This window comes from Mucor velutinosus, assembly GCF_035048745.1.
Source record: "Mucor velutinosus strain NIH1002 chromosome Unknown tig00001563, whole genome shotgun sequence".
NCBI lineage: Eukaryota > Fungi > Mucoromycota > Mucoromycetes > Mucorales > Mucoraceae > Mucor > Mucor velutinosus.
Genome location: NW_027041904.1, coordinates 4,085,663 through 4,106,294, shown reverse-complemented (window position 1 = coordinate 4,106,294; position 20,632 = coordinate 4,085,663). Strand labels below are relative to the sequence as shown.

The following is a 20,632-nucleotide window of genomic DNA, read 5'->3' as shown; positions in this document are numbered from 1 at the left end:
GATGCTAAAAAAAATTGAACTCAGTTACGGTGACTAATTCGTATCAAGTGTATATCTGATGGTATGTTTGTACTGCTTGTAACTCTTTTTGCATTCACCATTTGACAGATGGAATACCAAAATTGTTGAGTAAAGATACAGTGAGGGATATCATTGTTTTGCTGTTGTTGGGAGCGAAGTGTAATGTAATAGTTTACAAAGAGCCTGGCACGGAATACTATCTCCCGTATATCTCTGCTAACAGAAATGATTGCTGGCTTCAGGTGGTTTATATATTGTTGATGGACACAGTTGTCGAGAGGCAGCTTTCTGGTGAAAGCTTGATATCCCTGGCCAAGATTTTCTTTGAGTGTGGCTTGCTTGGAGGCGATCTGAGCTTCACATTTTGGCGATCTTACTGATTTATGGCCAGTCTTGTGACATTTCTTGCATATATCTTGGCTGCCTTCATTGCTAGAAGAAGCTCTAAGCTTCTTTGCATGTCTTTTGTCGGCTTTCACACTGTCACTCTGTTTGCGTTTTTTGCTGGACGTTCCAACTTTGATATAATAACATCAGAAACAAACAGGGTATAAGGGTAGAGTACTCTTTCAAAGCATGTATACTTACCATCATCGGCATTGATTTGTTTATAAAGTTTGCATTTCAAATAAGCCTTTGAAAAATGACCAGTTTCTTTGCAATCTTTGCATACACTTGTACTATTAGCAGAGCCAACTCCTTCTTGAAAACTGTTTAACAGAAACGTTATGCAATATTTTCTGCAATATTTATACCTTCTTCTAAGCACCTTTATTCTTTCACAGACTGAATCTTATTCAAAATTGTTGCTTCGTACATAAAGAGATTTTATATAAACTTAGAAACTTGACAACAGAATATTGCGATAGAAAGAGAAGGGAAAGAGAAAGGAAGACAAATATCAATTGGTTTATCACGCATAATACGTATAAGTTTAATTCTGACACAACAGATCAATAAATCAATACTAACAGTCAAAAGAAAGTAACGTTCTACAATTGATGATGGCCAGATCTTCAGCATGTATGACAGCAAAGAGCCGTTCCTTCTTGACTCAAGAAAAAGAAAGGACACCTAAGCTGATGGTGGTACTAAGAAAAAATACAATAGAAATCAAGAAGCAAGCAGAAACAGAAAGCCAAGAACAAAAGGAGAAAAGAGAATGCCAATATGTTTGCTTTTGTAAACCAGTAGGCCGGGTATCATTTACTGCAAAAATATATACAGTATATGCATATTAATGTATTTGATAGAGAGAGAAACTATACTAAATGCAAGCCAAAGGCAAATCTTTGGTATTATTTCGAGCCGATATGTTTGGCAAAGATTCGATCCACTTGAAGGGATAGAAATGTGTAGTTGCCGGGATCTTTTACAAAGCTTTGAAGAGGAGAGAAAGGAACGGCGGTTTGACAGCTGTTTCTATCGATGATCATCTTGATCCAAAAATATGTTTTAAATGTATGAGCAGCACTCAAGGTGTATCAAGCAACATCATGGTTGTATCGCTTCTGTTTGTAAGGCAAGAGGTGAAGGGCGCTCAAAGAAAGAGGTAGCTAAACCAAACAAAAAGCGGCGTAATAAGCACGGTTATTCTTTTTGGGCACTTTTGCGAGACACCTGAAAAAATGAAATGAGACGAACTCAGAGGCTCGAGTGTCCCATTTACTACAAAGGCTGTTTATTCAAGCATGCCTCAAATTTGTTGACAGAATAACGAGCAGTTCCCTCAAGATCGCTATACAAAACACTGTTACATGCATTGGCTATTCTACTAGTGAGGTTCTCGTCTGACAGTAACCTTTCTCTTTTCAGCTTGCTTTTTACGACATGCCAAAATTGTTCAATAGGGTTTAGCTCAGGAGAGTATGGAGGAAGATATACACATCTGTAGCCTTGCTGAATGATATATCTTTCAATGTCATTGGCCGTATGAATAGGCGCATTATCCATTATGGTATAGAAGCTTTTGAACTTATCATCCTTATCCAAAGCATCCAGTGTCTTAGCCACGAAATTGAAATAATGCCCTGTTACGGTACCTCCAGGTCCTACTTTACCAGAGCCTCCACCTATCTTTCTTTTCTTAACAGAGGCGCCTGGTATTCTTACTTGAACATTGATAATGCCCCAAACACTTACTACACCGAGAATAGTTGTGGTTTTGGCCCTCGCTACAGAAACAACCACCTCAGCGCGAGTTCCCCTCTCAGACCAAGCCATTGTTCGCTTCAGGTTGATAAGGAAAGCAGATTCATCAAGGAAGACGTAGTTCGACATGTAGTCCATATCTTTTTGCTCCCATTTCTTAACCCATTCGTAGCGCTTTTGGATACTTTCAGGTGAGTTTCTCTGCTTTGAGTGGAGATGGGCCTTCTTGAATGACAAGGCACAGTCATTGACCATATATCGATGGACCGACGACTTACTGATCTTTAAGCCAGGAAAAGCTCCAATTAAATTTTCCATGGCCTGATCTATAGTGGCAGAAGGGTTGTCCACGAACTCTTTGGGAAAAAGTATATTTTCGGACCTCTTTTGGATCGTTTTCCTATTTAGGATATGAATCGATTACTACCACCTCCGTAAACAATTGACCAATGTCGTACTACAATTGAGATAATAACAACAAGATAATCTGTTCGCAAGATGATATTAGGGATCTTTATTAATTGTATTTGGATATTAAAAGAAAAAAAAATGAAAGCATTTATCATGGGTTTGACAACAACGAAAGGGCATATAGTGTTCATATATAAGAGATTTAGATAATGTACAAATTGGATAGGATTAGGGCAATATTTAAGAGGTAGGGTATGATTATTTAGTGGTTAACCAATGAAATCGGAGGAAGGCGGGTTCCGACAGTAGAATTTGTGTTTGTTGATGCCAATGATAAGAGAGATCTTGCCACTTGCTGTTCCTGTAATAGGCTCGGATCGTAATCAGATTCAGATGAATTGCTGCTAACGCTTGACGATGAGGATGGCAACAAAGGAGGAGAAGGAGCAGCGGAAGAAGCAGACGAAGGACAGGTACAATGTTGGCTATGGTGATGATGATGTGAATGATGGTGTTGCTGTTGCTGTTGTTGTTGTTGTTGTTGTTGTTGAGGATTAGCAATGGCAAAATCAATGTCGGACAATTTGGCGACTGTGTTTGATAAGAGTTGTGATAAACGAGTTACTTCTCTTTGAAGTTCTTGACGTTGAGAATGTAATGAATCATGTTGTGAGCAATGTGTTGATTGTTTGTAATACGTGTGGATGGGAGGAAGTGTAAAACGGTTGTTGTCTTCCAATTTTTGGTAGTGATGTTGAGGCCAAACCATCGTCTTGGAACTGTTATCTTCAGGATACATAATCAAATCAGGACTGTGTCTACCACCGCTGATACTGCCATTGCTGCTGCCACTGCTACTGCTCGTACTGCAATTATCATCAAAGCTCAGTTTGCGGACCACAGCGGCGGGAACAGGTGGAGGAGGAAGTTGTTGTTTGGTAGATGTAGGAGGAGATGGAGTGTAATTGTGTTTGAATGTGGGTGATGAAGCAGATTTCTTATCATCATCTAACTTTTGCTGCTTTTGAGGAGGATGCTGTTGTTGCTGTTTGTCAGATGAAGGGCAGCGCTTTCTTCTTTTAATGACTGTTCGCATCATAGTAGCAGGTCTGTGAACATGATGTAGCTTATAGTAGAGACCACATGCGTTACAGATTGTCTTTCCGGTTGCATCTCGACGCCAAAGAGGAGTTGTTGTTGCCTGACAGTTTGCGCAAATGATATTCTCATCATTCTTATTGTGAGCCAGATCCATCATGACCTCCTTCTCCATTGAAGAGGGCAATTCCTCTTGTTGGCTGTAGTCCTTACCACCGTTGGAGCAATGATCGCAAACAGGACCTTTACCACTTTCACGTCCCCAAAGATGAGGTCTGAATGATGACTGACATTCGACACAGCGAGTTAATGATCTTTTGCGAGCTTTCATTTGTTGATCTTGGAAGGTAGTGTAAACCATAGTAATATTGTTTAAAAGTAAAGAAACAGAAGAAGAAAAAAGAGGGAAAACACAGAGAATAAAGAAATATAGCTGGATTTATATACCACATCTCCAAAGTATAGAAGGAGGGGTAGATCCAGCTGCTTGTTACAACAAAGCCTAAATATGGACATGTTGATAATCTCTACCAATCATGATGTATCAAATGATCTCGATTCTTCCCACACTTGCGATAAAAATGGTTGATTCTACCATGCCAATAGCTTCACGGATCCTTATCATCTTATCACATTTCGTTTCTTTTACGATATGAGCTTTGGTTTCGAGTCGATACAATGTAATATCTCTTTTTATTTAATGTCTATGGCGTCTTCTATCCATGTCTCCTAAGCTCTAATACCCCCCCCCCCTTGTCGGTTGAAACTGAAAAATGGGAGGGAAAATGAGAGATGTCTATACTAAAGATTGCGATTTTTTATCTCCAACTTCCTAATAAAGGTTGTAATTACATTTTAGAGTTTTCTCTATGGAAACACAACTATAAACGGAGGCGGGGCACCATATAAGAGGGAGGGTATATTTGCAATCATAATAGTTCTACTACAGTATAACTTGACTCAATTGTTTCATTCACGTATTCCAACATATACGGTGTTGAATCAGATCGGTGTATGTGTTGTTGATGGTTTGACAATTGCTTATCTATCTAGCCAGCTATGCTGATCATCCGTTGATTGATAGTATATATACACACACACGTATTATAGTCTCATCATGTTATAGGGTATAGGTGGACAATTCAGTGTAACATTTGGCTCGAAATATAGACAATTCGCTATTGTTTGTTATAGGTGGATCCGTGTAACGCATTTCCGTCACATTTAATATATTCATTTGATGTCAAAATAATGGGTTTGCACTGCAACATCCACTTTTTCCCATCGTTTCATCTCTATATCCGACTTGAAATCACGCAGCTCTTGCTCTAGCTGCCTCTGCTTTCCCAATTCTTGCAAGATCGCTTTTGTATGCTTGTCCTTGACAGATGCCATCAAACTGCGAAACTCCTTTCTCAAGCTGCTCTCCTTGATAGTGGACACCTTGTCATCACAAATACGCTTTTCTAGCAGCTGTTTGTCTTGATGTAACACATGGATTTCATCTTCAAACTTCTTTCTTTCATTGTTAAAGTCCACAATATTTCGTGTCAGACGGTCGTATTCCTTGAGAATGCGCTCTAATTCCGCCTCTGTGCTGGCAGACTGCAAGATGAACGCAGACTCTCTTGTCGTGAATGTTTGCTTGGCCTGATCAAATTCCTGTTGTAACCGAGCTAATTGGCGTTGTAAATGACTCTCTTCAGGGACACTGGTCATGCTTTTTTGAGCTTGCTCTTGCTGTCGTTCTGTTAAATAAGCTATAGTGGATACAACTGCTCCTTCGCAATCAATAAACTCTGTCTTCATGACTTGTTGGCATTGATCCAGTATATTCTTCTTCTGGCAAGACCATGCAAGCTCTCTTTCATGTTGCTCCTTGATCGTTTGTTGCAATTGAGTGTTTCGCTGCTCAACAATACCAAGCTGTCGACGTAATGATAGATTCTCCTCCTTGCTCTTCTCCTCCTCTTTGATGGTAGCCTCCTTCTTGCACTGCAATTCCTGGTGCAGTTGCTCAATTTGTATCTGACATGATGTGTGATTTTCTTCCTCTTTGATAGTAGATGGTTGGCTCTTTAATTTGTTAATTTCTGCCTCTTTTGACTTTAACGTATGCTCCAAGGATGTCACGCGATCCTGCAATGATTGTCTGCGCATCGTTTCCTGCATCAATTGGTCTCGCAACACGGCCATGTCTTTCTCTTGCTTTTTAGCTATAAGCTGTCTTTTGGACCTACTTCGTTCCAGCTCCAATACCAGGCTTGCACTTCTCTCTCGTTGTCGCACGAGTTCTTCGTGAGTGTTGGACTGAATCTCCATGACCCTCAGTAGTTCTTGCTTTTGCTTCAATTGGCGAGCTAGCTTCTCGATGATGTCTTCAATCCTTTGATGCAATATGCTGGTAGGTGTGTCCTCGTTTGCCATATAAACTGTGCTCGGCGACGTATCAATACTGTTTGCCTGTGTAAATGCCGATGAAGATGATATGGACGACGTTGATGAGGATGAGGATGACGAGGAAGACGAGATTGATGTGGATGTCAGCGTAGGAACCTGTTGGCGCTCTACACTGTCATCAAAGTAATTGACTGTGGACTCTAGCTTCACAAGGATTTTGGTCAATATACGTTGAATGTCCTCCTGTGGTAATTGGCATTGCTGCTGCATTGCTGTCGCCAGTGTCCCCGCCAGATGTTCCAGGTACCTTGTCTCGGTGCGATGAGCAGATTGACTTGTAAAATAGAACTCATCCACTAGCAGTGTTGTTTGCTGACTGGATTGGCAGATGTCCTGTATGAAATCTGTCGCGGATGACTGATCCAGCTTGAATGCTGTTGCTGCTGCTCTTTGAGTATCCGTTTGAATTCGAATTCGACTATATATGGCATCTACTAATTGATGCAAGTGTTGAAATTTCTATATATCCACATTAATTACACACGATAAAACACACGTCAATCAAAACAAATTTACTTGGGCTAGTTGCTCTGCCTCCACATAGTCCATTGGCTTGAAGTTGGATGCTGCCATGACAGCGTGCGTCATATTGAGCTCATCTAGCATGATAGTATAATCCTTTGGAGCTGTTGATAGTTGATGTTGTTCCATCGGCATACTAAATTGTTGCCATGGTAACACATCAACATCCATGGATGCATGATTAGCTGCAATGCCAATATCCATCACAGATGATTTTGCAGTAAATTTCGATTTCAAGTGCTCCAATGACGATTGCTGCTTTCTAGAAGGTGTCCATGTCCCTACATCTTTCATGACAGGCACCTTATCATCATTGCTGGCTAATTGTGTTGATTTGACAGCTTCGCTTCTATATCTCAATGACTTTGTGCGAGCAGGTGTAGTAATGTGTATCATTGTTGAGTGATGGAAACAAGGGAAAAAAGACGAAAAAGGGAGACTCACTCTACAATATAAACGAAATTAAATACGTTTGTTTCTAACATGAACGCTTTTATTATTGAATGCCTTAATTAAGCACTGTTTACAATTCCCGCGAATCTGTCACTGTAATTCGCCTCAGTAGATCCCTTACTTTGTCATCACTGGCAATGATTGTAGTAGATGATCCATTCATGATGATTCTGGCATTCATATCAGAGGGCAATTCAATGGTTGTGATGCCATTGATATCTTTGGTAATATGGATAGGTATCGCATGCTATTCGTGTGTTATGAGTCCATCTTTTCCCCCTTTTTCATTGCGTTATAGACACACTGTACCTCTTCAAACCGTCTGATAGTCGTATTCAACTCTGTATGAATACGCAATTCACTCTTGTGATCCAATATCAGCGCTTGATCGTCCTTCACATTGGTGCTCGGGTGTATCTCTAAGCGATTGTTGTAGTAATTGAGAGACCCATTGATAGGAGCCCAAGCAGAGAAATGAATACCATCACTATTAGGCACCATAGTAGGATCGATGGTTTTAGCCAACTATACGACACACAACAGAAAGGAGGTTTGTATTGCAACGTTAGAGAGAAAAAGGAGACGCCATCTTACCTTTTCGCTTACAGAGACTCTTTCCCAATCTCTATTGACATCGATGCGTACAACTCCCTGATGATATATATGAACTTGCGTTCCCTGAGATTGTTCCTCTTTCACTAATTCAGCTCCTTTGATACCAGGGATCAGCAAATGGCGTGTGTTGCTTCCTACATGCTGCCAATGTGTGTGTAAAATGGAAGGTACATCCTCTAGTTTGAGTCGAGTATCCAATGGAAGTCGTATAAAGTTCATCTTGCAGTCGACGGGTATATCATGTTGAATGTCCTGAGGCGAGTGGGGATCAATAAAGATACAGGTGTTTAGCTCAGAGTGTCCCCAATGGTTCAGAAACCACATCAATGGCCCTTTGGTGATACAAGTCGAGTCTCCTGTAAACACGATACATGGCTCTCGAATGGATGTCTCAGATAGCACTGATGCCTCCAAGGAAACAATCGTCTTTACTGCCCCGGTGTTCATCAATTCTCCATGAGCCAGAGGCATTTGTGGCAGGTACAGCAAATCATGGCGTCCAGCGTTCATCCACTCTCCACAGATATTGGCATACTTGAGACTTTGATCTGCAATGGGATTCGCTACATAGATGGGTGTTTGGTGTCGTTCGTGTCCAATCTCTTTTCCAAGCGATTTAAAATACTCTTCAATGTCTCCTATCAGATCAAACAGGATGCCCATGGGTGGAGCAACAATCACCGAGTTGTGCAGCGACTGATTTGTGCGTGCTATATCGAAGTTAGTCGGATTCATGGGTTGCATCACGTACATAGAGTTACCTAGATGGACATATAATTTTGCCTTGGCTCTTTCAAACGACAGTTCTCGCTCAGATTGCTGGCTCAGCCCTCCAACTACCACCACATCTGCGTCTTTCAGGATATCTGGATCAAACGGTGCTGGATGGAGATTTGCATACAGGGAGGACGAGGATAGAAACGCAATTCTTTTAAAACTAGACTCTAAAAGCCAATTAGCACTTCCCAATGAATAGCCTGAACTGTATGCTACCAAATTCAATGTAGAAAATAAGGACAATGTCTCGGTATAGCGTACAGGCTGTACCTTTTCAATACAAGAAGTGATATCTTTCAGGGTGTAGATAGATCTCCACCCTTCAGAGGGCAGAGCGAGATCACCCAATTGGGAGAAATGAGTAGCCACAGTAGGCTCAATGCGAGACGTATTGTTATGACCATGATAAAACACTAACTCTTCCATGCGCTGCTTTCCATATTCAATCGTTGGCTCAGTTGCAATGATACGGCCTTTGTATCCAAGATATTCAGTCAGAAAGGGTAGCCCAAGCATGCATTCACTGTTGGCAATCAAAACCAAATCAATGGAATCCATATCAATCAAGCTGAAATCAGGCACTCGGAATACGCTTGGATGGTCGCAGTTTTTCACGCTTGTAGTCAATGATGAGTATTGTGTATCGGCTGTGCGTTTGCCTTGAGCGCTAAATGTGGATAGTATGGAGCCCAAATCATTGCCGCCTTGTTCTTGTCCATCGAGAGCATCGTCTTGTTCTTGCTGATATTGAGGTTGTGGTATAGTTAGTGTTTCAATAGGGCAGTTGATCAGGATGGTGTGCTGATTGATTTTGCATAGAAACGTATTGGATGTGGATCCTTTGTGGTCGAGACATTGTATCTTCATTTTTGTTTATGCTCTAAGTCGCATTAAGCCAACACGGTGCCAGCAATGTAGGCATTGAATCGTGGCTTGGATGTGTCCATCCTAGACGGTCACTGGTTGGGCCCTATCGATGCCTGAGTATAGCTTTGGTGAGTGGTGAGGGAAGATGGCTTTTTGGGAGTTTCAAAATGAAAAAGCTTTTCTTCTTGTTTTGATCTTTTTTTTTTTTTTTTTTTTTCCTTTCATCTGCCAACAGAAATTTACAGAAAATGTATTTGATGTACTACTTGAACAACGAGGGTGAGCGTGTCTATACTCTCAAGGTAACATCCCCTATGAATAATTTGAAAATAGCACATTGGTTGACACATTTGCTCGAGTAGAAGACCGATCCCAAGGGTTTGCCCACCAAGTCAGCTCATCCTGCTCGTTTCTCTCCTGATGACAAGTTCTCTCGCCAACGTGTCACCATCAAGAAGAGATACAACATTCTGCTCACTCAACTTCCTGCTCGTCCTTATTAATATCATTTTTATCAAAATCGCATCAACATTATAAAAGAGGAGGAGGAATTGGAATTTGGAAAGAAATGCTTCTTCCAGTCTACTGTAAATTACATTTCAAATAAAAGAATACACAAAGGATATCATGTGAATCGGTATGCTGATAGGAACGGTTATTATTGTGCTGTGGCATGCACAAGTGTGAATGAGCATGGCATGCCATCAGGTTGTCTGTCTATTTTGACATGTCTTCCTGTGACAGTTTTGCTTTTGGGAAATCCTCCTCTTAAATCTTGAACAGATGGCAAATATTTTCTCTGGCTTCTCTCATCTTGTAGTTGCAATGGCCAATTCAAAGTTTGAATATGTGCGTCATTTCGAAATGGCAGACAACATGTTGCCTAGTACATGGCTCGTTGTCCGTATCGACGGTCGTGGATTTCATCGATTCTCTCAGACACACAATTTCGCAAAACCAAATGACAGAAGAGCCATTGAACTCATGAACAGATGTGCGATTGAAGTTATGAAGGATATCAAGGATATTGTCTTGGCTTACGGACAGAGCGATGAATACAGTTTTATTATTCCAAAATCATCCAATCTGTATTCTCGACGATCAAGGTGGGTTACATTGGTTGATAGGAGGGGAACAACGGCAAATTGACAGCTTTTTGTTGGCAGTAAAATCTCGTCGACAGTGGTGAGTTTGTTTGCTTCTAACTATGTGATGCATTGGGCAGAATACTTTGGCCAAGACAAACTACAATATGCGCCATGCTTTGACTCGAGAACCGTCTGCTATCCAAATGACAAGGTGCTAAGAGATTACTTGAGTTGGAGACAAGCTGATTGTAAAATCTGATTTGCATGATTGAGTCTGCCCTTGTCCACTAACGGAACATCTCATAATAGGTCACATCAATAACTTGTTCAATACAACATTCTGGGCTCTAGTAAAGTCTGGCATGACAGAAGATGCAGCCGAGAAGCATTTGAGAGTAAGTCTTGTCAAAGTATGTTTGTCGAACCCCACAACTCAAATGTCATACAACTAGGGCTCCTTCTCCAAAGACAAGAACGAGATTCTGTTTACAGAATTCAACATCAACTACAACAACATTGAGCCAATCTACAGAAAGGGATCCACCATCATCCGCCAAAAGACAGAGGTTACTTCCATTTCACCAAGAAATGGCGAAGAGGTGCAACGCATCAAACTTATACCAACTGCCGTCTATGACGATATCATCGGACAAGAGTTCTGGGATCGTCATCCTGAGTTGCTTGCCGAGAAGAGAAGATAGATAAATAAATAGACCTTTTTGATGATTTAGATGACAAGAGCCAGTTTCAGGCACAGAGATTGACGCTGTCAAGTGGGGGGGGGGGCGGGGCGGTGATACATGCAATTTTGCAATGCCTATCAGATAAAGTTTTGGTAGCGACGTACGAGCACTGCTATGTCAGACATGATCTCTCGAAATACCATTGCCAATTAAGCTTGACCTGCTGAAATGTGGTCAACAAGCTTCAGCTTGTTTGATCCTTCAATGATGTCATTTAGAATGCCAATTATATAATAAATGTTCCGTCCCTAGACACTTTTACAAGCCTACTAATATGGAAATTGAATTTCTAGGCATTTGTCTGGCCTGGCTCATATATGATTAATGATTTTATAATCAATCAACAAAAACGATTTTTATTTTTACCATCTTTCCTATGCTCAATGCTGTCAACAACGTTTTCTTTGAACGACGACCCGGAGCTTCAGAGATTTTACTACTTACTACAGACATTTTATGCAGCCCATGAATCGTCAATGTCCAGACTAACGTTATTAAATATAGAATGCAAGAAAATATTATTATGAATGATAGTGCTATGACTTGCCATCTACTTTCCATACGCTTCAAGGGCATTTATTACTGTATTGCCTTATGGAAAGAGCATTGAATATGCCAGCCAGCCCACCACCCAAAATCAATTCAAATCTCGACTCATAGTCTGCTCCAGATTGGCCAAATCTTGATAATTTTCGACTCGATTGAACTATTTTCGCAGATTTAACTAAGAAAAATATGCTAATCATTCGATGCTTCCTAATACGCCCGTGGTGGTAGGGCGAAGTGGTTAAGCATCCAACATGCCATCTGAATGATCCCGGTTCAAATCTCAGTGAATACATTTTTGGTGATTATTTTGACATAGTACTGATGTCCTCGTTTGGTGTTTTGTGCTCTTATCTAGTATCCATATTTCGACGATTCGCATGATTGTATTGGCTCTAGGTGTCGCACCTGATTAGTAGTACATTTCTTTCCCAACTTGGTTCATTATATATCTTGTTCCCCATCATTGCAGACATTGGGTCCACCAACAGTCTTTTCTTTCCCTCAGTATGACATTTTAAGGACTTTAAATAAAACCTGGAGCTCGATTCCCCTACAAAAAAAAATGCTTCCTAATACATTCTTGGAGTGCTTTTCAAGGCGCATCCAATGGTACCAAGTAACATGGATGTTTTGAATAAACTTATCAAGCAATTTATAAAAATATGAAAAGAGGTTTCTGGCCGAAGGTCGAAATTTTACATATTAAGGTTCCACAAAGATGATTTCAAGGGCTATGTTGGATCGATGGAAACATTTTGACTAAATATTTACCATAGTAAAAGTGGTCGTTATCAAGGTGAAAAATGCGATTGTTTGATTTTCAATGAAAACCATGAGGGGTACCTCATGCTTTTTGGTCGATTTTTGACCATGTTTTTTTTGATCCCCAAAAAGTTGAGCAAAGGTGTCAGGAAGTAACCCCTAGATGAGAGCAATTGTTTGGTGCTATTCTGACGATCTAAAACGGCCTTGAACGCGAGAAAACGCAGCTCAAATGCACTCAGGTTTTGCTCTATTAGGTACACTAATGAATAAAAAGGGGAAGTAACAGTATGCTGCTTGCCGGTATATGAAATAACTACGTGTATATGCATGTAGAGCATCACATAAGAATCAGATTCATAGATAATATGAATGGTTTTTCATGTGATAATAGAGGGTCAATATGAAAGTAGCAGTGTTTTGATAAGATGCGCAAGGGCAATTGGTAGCACGAGCTGCTGCTGTGCAGGTTGGTTTCCACCAAAACGAAGCGCAGGTAGAGAGCCATCCGAAGCATACACACTCGTATATTCCAGTGAGGTTCCATTGCAATGTAAGTATTTTAGCTTGCTATGCCATGCAGATCCATGAAATATATTGCTATACCAAGCTCAAACTGTCTCGACCTTTGATCCAAGGATCTTGACTACCTTCATTAACGCATGAGAGCATGTACTGCAACAGGAGCCATTCCGATCCGGAAGTACTGATGAATCCACGGGCAAAAAAACTAGCAAAATCTTTTTGAACCTCAGAATAAGAATATTTAGTCAAACAGCATCAGTGAACCACATTGAATCCTCCTCTTTAATCCATTCCAAGTAGATACTATGGTAAGCAGATAGACACATCCGTTATCAAAGATATATCGATGGATTAACCATGCATACAACAATAGGGTCGCGTTAGGTATGATTGATATTTGGAGCAACAAAAGGCAAAAAAGATGATGGGAAGGATGGATGCATTAATGTGTGTGATTGCTGTTCAATTGATGTGGATTCCTCAGCCATTGTGTCTTTTTTTTTTTTTTTTTGCTTTGGAAGTGAATGTGAATGTGATAACTAAACAGTTTTCCTATAGAACTAAGACTGTCAAGAAGGCTTCTCGTGTTGTCATCGAAAAGTACTATCCTCGTCTCACTTTGGACTTCCAAGTCAACAAAAAGATCCTCGATGAAGTCTCCATCATCCAATCTAAGCGTCTCCGTAACAAGATTGCTGGTTTCACCACCCACTTGATGAAGCGTATTTCTCGTGGTCCCGTCCGCGGTATTTCCTTCAAGTTGCAAGAAGAGGAGCGTGAGCGTCGTGATAACTACGTTCCCGAATTCTCTGCTTTGGATACCTCTCTCATTGAGGTTGATCCCGAGACCAAGGAACTCCTCAAGGCTATCAACTTTGAGAACTTGCCTGGTGTCCAAGTCACCAACCCTGTTGCTGCTCAAGCTGATGTCCGTCGTGGTCGTCGTGAGAACCGTGGACCTCGTGCTCCCCGTACTCAAACCGAGTCTGCTTAAATTCTCTCTTTTTTAACACAATAAAAAAGGGTCTTTTTGATTAAAACAATGCATTGCTTCTTGTTTATTCAATGTTCCTCCAATGTATGGTTAGAGGAGAGTATAAATGGTGCTGTGTATGTTTGTGTTGTGTGTGTGTGTGTTTGTGTGTGGTAGTTGGTGAAATAATGCAGGTGAATTTTGTTTAATTGAGTTGCAATCCCTTTGATCTCAAATCGCTTTTCGCTTGTGCGATTTCCTAATTGGATGTTTAGTCAAATACTCCACTAGACATAGGGGTGTAATTTACTTACTCCCATCAATTCATGATAGGCTTCAGGGCAATCGCGGAAAGTGTACATGGCATTGCCAATGTTGCCAAGACAATAGCAGCCAAATGTAATCAAGGCCCACCAAGGAAGCTATGATAGATGTTAGTTCAAAAGCGCGTGTAGACCACATATGAGTCGAGACATACAACAGGAATAATCTTGTCTTGAACAGTTTCTGGCAGAGGAATGAATCCCAAAAAGAGGATGATGTAAGATACAATAGCAATGGCGGCAAAGGTGTATGCTTCAGTGGCTCTGGTCATTCTGTTATAAAATGTTAAAAGAGGAAACAAGGCATTCCAATGAGTATAACCACCATGAGATGAGGGATGTTGAGCCAACACCTACGTGACTGAGTAACTTGCCACCAAATGAACAATCGACACGGGCAATGCTACCCATCCTCCTCTCTTTTTCCGTCTCCTGGGATTCCAGACACACACACACACACACACACACACATACACACACATATGGTAGGCACATCTGCATAGCCAACGATTTCTTGACCTAAACCTCACTCACAGGCAAACGATAAAATAGTAGGCACCATTGCCTTCTTTTCAACCGTCATTGGATTCCTGTATTATTCAACATGGACATTAATCATGGTAAGCATGAAAAGCATCGCCGTGCCATGGATAGCAACTAACATTCAAGAAAGCCATTTGTCGATGAAGGCCATCCCTCGCACAACTACTTCCCAGCCTGGCAATACGCTATTAAAGTACCTTTATTGATCATGATTGTTGGATTGTCAGCGATATTTACATTCTTATCACTGGTGATGATTAAAAGCAAAAAGAGATCACTGTAGTTTTTGCTTGTGCAATTGGATCAAATGGGGTTTAGCCAAGTAGAAGATGGCGCCACCAAGGGCAATGATAATGTAATGGCAGTAGTAAACCTCACGCCATACTTGCAGAATCAAGGGTATATGAAGCAGATCAAAGCAAGGGACCAGCATGTTGAGTAGTCCCATCGATGCAATCCAAGTACACACATCGTACACTCGTTTGATTTTTTTGGGCTTTTGATCTGCTGTCAAGAAGAAGGGCCGAATGGTTCTACGTACTTGTCTTGCTATCAATTGCAACAGCGAGGCTGTCATGAAGAACACTGAAAAGAAATCAATAAAAACAAGGACCACATTTCAGACATACTAGCAATACTTACTATAAAACCCGGGATGAAATCCATGCCACATGCTAGAGACAATGTAGGTTTTCAGGGTGGTGCTTGTTGATCCAGGAGGGTTAAATCGCAAATACACATAGTGTCGAAGCCAGTGGTTGGCACCAATGTTCCAGTTCTCTGATAATTGCTTGTACGATTGAGCCAACTCACAATCCAGCACATTGACATTGTTCAGCTTATTCCATTGAGGCTCTCCGTCAATGACACCATTGAATCCGAACCCTGACAATATCGAAGCTCCCTCTGATAGATACCAGATAAAGTAGTACTTGCATCTTGTCAAAAAGGCAGACAACTGGATAAACATGATCCTAACATGCGGTTAGGCCCTTTGGTATGTCATGCTCGGTTATGTTATGCACTTACTTGTACCAAAACGAATGTGCTTTCCAGGCAGGCGTCAGCGCTTCGAAATAGTTGAACCTGGGAGCCAAGAATACCAGGAACATGACAAAAACCAAGCTTTTCCCGAGCCGCTTCAATGCAGGAAGTCTGCTTGAATACTCCTTTTCAGGAGAACTTACGAACCGCAGATAATCCATGTATTCACAGGTGGGGCCTGCCAAGAAGCCAGCAAAGAAAAAGACCCAGCCATAGTACTCCAGTACAGTAGGATAAGTAACAATGCACATTTTCTGCGTATGGCTGGATAGTTTGTTCTGATTTGCTGGCAGGCCATCCAATACATTGAATCCATAGGAGGATAGTTTTATGGTAATGATCATCAGTGCCCCTGAGTAGTCGAGGTCGGTATCACCTTCAAACCCTTTAAATTGACGACCAATGTGGCTATAGGAAACAAGGGGCGTGTTATTTAGTGTTCATTTCGCCACAGGTCATGACCATCCTCACTTACCAAACAGCCATGCTTGCCATGACCAGTGTGAAGTTGATCCAGGCAATCTTTGGATGATGACGGCAGTACCGCAACAAGAGATAGCTGACAGTAGAGACGGCCAAGATGTGAATGAATCCGTCATACAATTTCAATATGGACAGCATAATAAACGTTGTGTATAGAATGGAAAACGCATGTTTGACATTGGCCGATTTCAAATGTTTAAACAAGATGGCGCATGGATAGGTGGATAAGATGGAGAATGCCAGCTTCAGATGGTCAGGAGAGACATTGCCGCCCAGGTGAGAAGAGAGCTTTGCGAATAAATGATCCATGGTATGGTAATAAAAGAGAAAGAGAAGAGCAACATCATGTAGATCAGAGCATAGGCTTTATAGCAAGTTGTAGTGTCATTAGACTCTTTGCTGGGCTTTCTTTGTGAAACACTCGCACTAAGGATAATATACTCCAACAAAGGGCTTCCATTTTTCTTTCTCTTTTACCTTCTTGTTCTCTGCTGCTTTGTCCAATGTCTAATAAGATTGAAACAAGCCCCTTTGAGGATCCCTCAAATCCGTTCCAGGACCCTTCCATCACATCTGCCTTGAATTCAACACGTGCGGTCCAGGAAGCAGCCGAAGAAGATGTACCTTTAAACGATTTCAACGCCACTAGTTTTCACCATGTATCCGATAACCGAGATCCCTTCAGCTCCTCTCAGACAACTCTACCCACACAGCCAAACGACTACAGCCAAAGGGAAGAGGCACTTCGACAAAAAGAGCGTGAGTTGGCAGACAGAGAACGAGATCTGGAGCAGAGACAACGACAGACATTGCAGCGTAGAGACAACAATTTTCCACCATGCTTTCCCATCTTGTACCTCAACATTGTGGATGAAATCCCCATGCAACATCAGACAACAGTGTTGTGGTTATATAGAGAATGGCTCCTGTTTTTGATTACACTGGTCATGAACTTTTTCGCTTGTCTCTGGGTCTTGTTCTCGCATCCAGCCTCAGTAACCAGTGCGCCAACAAATATGGGTGTGGCTTTAACCGAGCTATTTACACATACATTGGCAAGCTTCTTTTTGTGGTATCGCCCTGTTTACAATGCCTATATGAAGGATAATTCAATGTATTTCTGTAAGTAAAGCCAATGCTGGAGTGTAGGAATGGGGTTTAACGGTACATGCAGTCTTCTTTTTCATCTTTAACGGCTTTCATATCTTGTATACCTTTTACATGGCTGTCGGCATCCCATCTACGTAAGTATAGCTACTGTTGTGATGTGGATGGATTGGATGCTAATTCGTCTTTTTCATTCAGCGGTGGTGCTGGCTTGATTTTGCTAGTAACGCTATTTTCAGAGCATTACATTGGCCCTGCTGTCTTGACCTTGCTCGCTACCGTCTGTTGGCTCTCCATGGGCATTTTGGCAGTGATTTTCTACAAAAAGACCTACGATCACTACAAAGCAGCTGGCCACACATTTAATGAGGCCAAATCCGAGGCCTACTCACACATGGGCCGCTCCACTGTGGTGAGAGAAGCAGCTGTTAGTGCTGCTTGGAATTCTGCTACCAATAGAAGATAGGTTGCTTGCACACAAAAAAAGGGGGTTCGTTTATATCACATGTCATTCATTTTTCACCTACTACCACCACATTACAATAAACATGTGAAATACCATTATTTTTTTCTTTTTCTTTTCTCTACATTTCCCCACATTTCGATGCCTCTGTTATCAAAGCCTGTGGACACTACTAGGACAAACAAGATATTCTCAAGCAGCTTGATTGTACTGGTCTTGGTCGGCTTGTATCAGTCCAAAAAGAGCTGGCAAAAGACAGCCAAGCTAAAGCAGAATGAAAAGCAAAAAGACATCTCCAGCCTGTTTCCCATCATTGATTTCTCGCAAAAGGTGGGTGTCAACAAAGAGTTCAGACGGCAGTTGACGTCGATTGCACACATTTTGTTTCCAAATTGGCACACCAAGGAAATCCTGCTGTTGGTATTGCACACCATCTTTCTGGTATTGAGAACATATTTGAGTGTGGTGGTGGCACGATTGGATGGTCGCATTGTTAGGGATTTGGTAAGCTTATAGTGAGTGAGTGAGTGAGTGAGTGAGTGAGTGAGTGAGTGAATGAGTGTGTGTGTGTGTGTGTGTGTGTGTGTGTGTGTGTGTGTGAGAGAGAGAGAGACTAACATTTGGGGCATAGGTCAATGGCCATGGAAAGCGTTTCTTGACTGGTTTAGGCTACTGGTTTGCCATTGCCATTCCTGCAACTTACACCAACAGTATGATCCGCTATCTGCAATCAAAACTGTCCATTGGATTCAGAACTCGATTGACCAAGTACATTCACGATTTGTATCTGGACAAGGAAAAGACATTTTACAAGGCCATCAACCTGGACAGCCGTATTCAAGGCGCAGATCAGTAAGTATGTTCAATATCAATGGTATTCCACATGTTCTGACAGAGGAGCCTATAGATTTATTACCACTGATGTTGCCAAATTCTGTGAAACCTTATCGTCACTCTACTCTAATCTCGCAAAACCTATTCTAGATACCATCATTTTCAATTACCAGCTCACAAAGTCCATTGGTCTGGTAGGCATGGTTGGACTCACCATCAACTACTTTGTCACAGCCAAACTGCTGCGTGCTGTTACTCCATCTTTTGGTAAACTAGCTGCCATTGAGGCAAAATTAGAGGTAAACACAGTAATCACATGCAAATCATAGCTTGCTCACATTCTCTTATTGTATGATTAGGGTGATTTCCGTGCTGCTCACACTCGTCTGATCACCAATGCTGAAGAAATTGCCTTTTACAACGGTGCCGAGTTGGAGCATTCCATTCTCAACAAGACCTATATGAAGCTCATCAAACACATCAACTCCATCTACAAGATCCGTATCAGCTACAATATGTTTGAGGATTTCCTCATTAAATACGCTTGGGGTGCATTTGGCCTTATCATGTGTGCCATTCCCGTTTTCACACCACATCTGGTCGGTGCTGTGCCTATCGACACATCCAAAGACGATCCCAATGCTCAAGTGGGCGCTAGAACAAAGGGATTCATTACCAACAAACGTTTGATGATGTCCTTGGCTGATGCTGGTGGACGCATGATGTACTCTTACAAGGAACTCGCTGAGCTGGCTGGCTACACATCCCGTGTCTACAATCTGATGTCTGTGCTGCATGCTTTGCACAAGAACAACTACGATGGACCCAAGGAAGAAGTCGCCTACACCTTGACCAACATTCACGGTAAAGTGGTATACGACGATGAAAAGGGTATTTCGTTTGAGAATGTGCCTATTGTCACTCCTGCTCCTGGTCAAGATCGAGTAGGCGAAGTTTTGGTAAACAACTTGAATGTGCAAGTGCGCCCAGGAGAGCATTTGCTGGTAACTGGGCCCAACGGTGTAGGCAAGACGGCTGTTGCTCGTGTCATTGCTTCGCTGTGGCCTGTGTTTGAAGGTACCTTGACAAGACCTACTGATCGCGACATTTTCTATATCCCTCAACGTCCTTACTTGAGCTTGGGCACATTAAGAGACCAAGTTATATATCCCCACACAAAGCAGCAAATGATGGATGCAGGTCGCACCGAGGAAGAGTTGATGAAAATTTTGGAAATCGTGCATTTGGCTTATATTCCTGACAGAGAAGGAGGCTGGGAGACTCAAAAGGAATGGAAGGATGTCTTTTCGGGAGGTGAAAAGCAAAGAGTAAGTGTGTGCAATGCCCAATGTAATATAGTGAGAAAGATTGACAGTTGTATAGATTGGCATGGCTCGTTTATTCTACCATCATCCCAAATTTGCCGTGTTGGATGAATGCACTAGCGCAGTGTCTACCGATGTGGAAGGCCTCATGTATTCGCATGCCAAGGACATGGGCATCACTTTATTGACCATCTCTCACCGCCCTGCTTTGTTCAAATACCATCGCTTCCTCTTGCGTCTTACTGGCAACAACGGTGAATGGGAATGGGAGGCAATCGGTACCAAAGAGCAATTACAGTCTGTTGAGAAGGAGCTTGCTAGCTTGCAATCCAAATTATCTCAAGTAGATGCCCTCAAGTCTAGATTAGCAACCATAGACCAAGAGCTTACCTTGAAAATGTAAATCTTATCAGTCACACCTCGTATATCAATAAATTTTTTTTTTTACTCGCATCTATAAAAACGAACCCAACATCCCATCCCCCATTTCCTGTT

At 41.6% G+C, this 20,632-nt stretch overlaps 10 protein-coding genes across 10 annotated transcripts; 4 read left to right on the top strand and 6 right to left on the bottom strand.

The window, feature by feature from the left end:
* Nucleotides 1-1,689: 1,689 nt before the first annotated feature.
* On the bottom strand, nt 1,690-2,490 carry ATC70_009978 (uncharacterized protein; the record flags this gene model as incomplete). The annotated part of the gene is made up of 1 exon (XM_064829202.1): nt 1,690-2,490. One exon carries the CDS (start codon nt 2,488-2,490, stop codon nt 1,690-1,692), a length of 801 nt encoding a protein of 266 aa, XP_064686404.1.
* Nucleotides 2,491-2,845: 355 nt separating this feature from the next.
* Nucleotides 2,846-4,042, bottom strand: ATC70_009977 (ER membrane protein complex subunit 3; the record flags this gene model as incomplete). Its single annotated transcript, XM_064829201.1, has 1 exon — nt 2,846-4,042. The coding sequence occupies one exon, from the start codon at nt 4,040-4,042 to the stop codon at nt 2,846-2,848; it is 1,197 nt and encodes a 398-aa protein (XP_064686403.1).
* An 872-nt stretch (nt 4,043-4,914) lies between these two features.
* Nucleotides 4,915-7,059, bottom strand: ATC70_009976 (uncharacterized protein; the record flags this gene model as incomplete). Its single annotated transcript, XM_064829200.1, has 2 exons — nt 4,915-6,600; nt 6,658-7,059. The coding sequence occupies 2 exons, from the start codon at nt 7,057-7,059 to the stop codon at nt 4,915-4,917; spliced, it is 2,088 nt and encodes a 695-aa protein (XP_064686402.1).
* Nucleotides 7,060-7,186: 127 nt separating this feature from the next.
* Nucleotides 7,187-9,375, bottom strand: ATC70_009975 (uncharacterized protein; the record flags this gene model as incomplete). Its single annotated transcript, XM_064829199.1, has 4 exons — nt 7,187-7,363; nt 7,426-7,641; nt 7,711-8,441; nt 8,493-9,375. The coding sequence occupies 4 exons, from the start codon at nt 9,373-9,375 to the stop codon at nt 7,187-7,189; spliced, it is 2,007 nt and encodes a 668-aa protein (XP_064686401.1).
* Nucleotides 9,376-10,200: 825 nt separating this feature from the next.
* On the top strand, nt 10,201-11,164 carry ATC70_009974 (uncharacterized protein; the record flags this gene model as incomplete). The annotated part of the gene is made up of 4 exons (XM_064829198.1): nt 10,201-10,481; nt 10,542-10,711; nt 10,773-10,858; nt 10,916-11,164. The coding sequence occupies 4 exons, from the start codon at nt 10,201-10,203 to the stop codon at nt 11,162-11,164; spliced, it is 786 nt and encodes a 261-aa protein (XP_064686400.1).
* A 2,183-nt stretch (nt 11,165-13,347) lies between these two features.
* On the top strand, nt 13,348-14,036 carry ATC70_009973 (uncharacterized protein; the record flags this gene model as incomplete). Its single annotated transcript, XM_064829197.1, has 2 exons — nt 13,348-13,350; nt 13,590-14,036. 2 exons carry the CDS (start codon nt 13,348-13,350, stop codon nt 14,034-14,036), a joined length of 450 nt encoding a protein of 149 aa, XP_064686399.1.
* Nucleotides 14,037-14,220: 184 nt separating this feature from the next.
* Nucleotides 14,221-14,610, bottom strand: ATC70_009972 (Malic enzyme; the record flags this gene model as incomplete). The annotated part of the gene is made up of 3 exons (XM_064829196.1): nt 14,221-14,274; nt 14,330-14,437; nt 14,494-14,610. The coding sequence occupies 3 exons, from the start codon at nt 14,608-14,610 to the stop codon at nt 14,221-14,223; spliced, it is 279 nt and encodes a 92-aa protein (XP_064686398.1).
* Nucleotides 14,611-15,155: 545 nt separating this feature from the next.
* Nucleotides 15,156-16,717, bottom strand: ATC70_009971 (uncharacterized protein; the record flags this gene model as incomplete). The annotated part of the gene is made up of 4 exons (XM_064829195.1): nt 15,156-15,466; nt 15,524-15,855; nt 15,911-16,333; nt 16,401-16,717. The coding sequence occupies 4 exons, from the start codon at nt 16,715-16,717 to the stop codon at nt 15,156-15,158; spliced, it is 1,383 nt and encodes a 460-aa protein (XP_064686397.1).
* Nucleotides 16,718-16,911: 194 nt separating this feature from the next.
* Nucleotides 16,912-17,981, top strand: CDC39_2 (CCR4-NOT core subunit cdc39; the record flags this gene model as incomplete). The annotated part of the gene is made up of 3 exons (XM_064829194.1): nt 16,912-17,530; nt 17,583-17,652; nt 17,714-17,981. 3 exons carry the CDS (start codon nt 16,912-16,914, stop codon nt 17,979-17,981), a joined length of 957 nt encoding a protein of 318 aa, XP_064686396.1.
* Nucleotides 17,982-18,119: 138 nt separating this feature from the next.
* Nucleotides 18,120-20,540, top strand: ATC70_009969 (uncharacterized protein; the record flags this gene model as incomplete). The annotated part of the gene is made up of 5 exons (XM_064829193.1): nt 18,120-18,482; nt 18,610-18,830; nt 18,886-19,111; nt 19,172-20,140; nt 20,196-20,540. The coding sequence occupies 5 exons, from the start codon at nt 18,120-18,122 to the stop codon at nt 20,538-20,540; spliced, it is 2,124 nt and encodes a 707-aa protein (XP_064686395.1).
* Nucleotides 20,541-20,632: the final 92 nt, after the last annotated feature.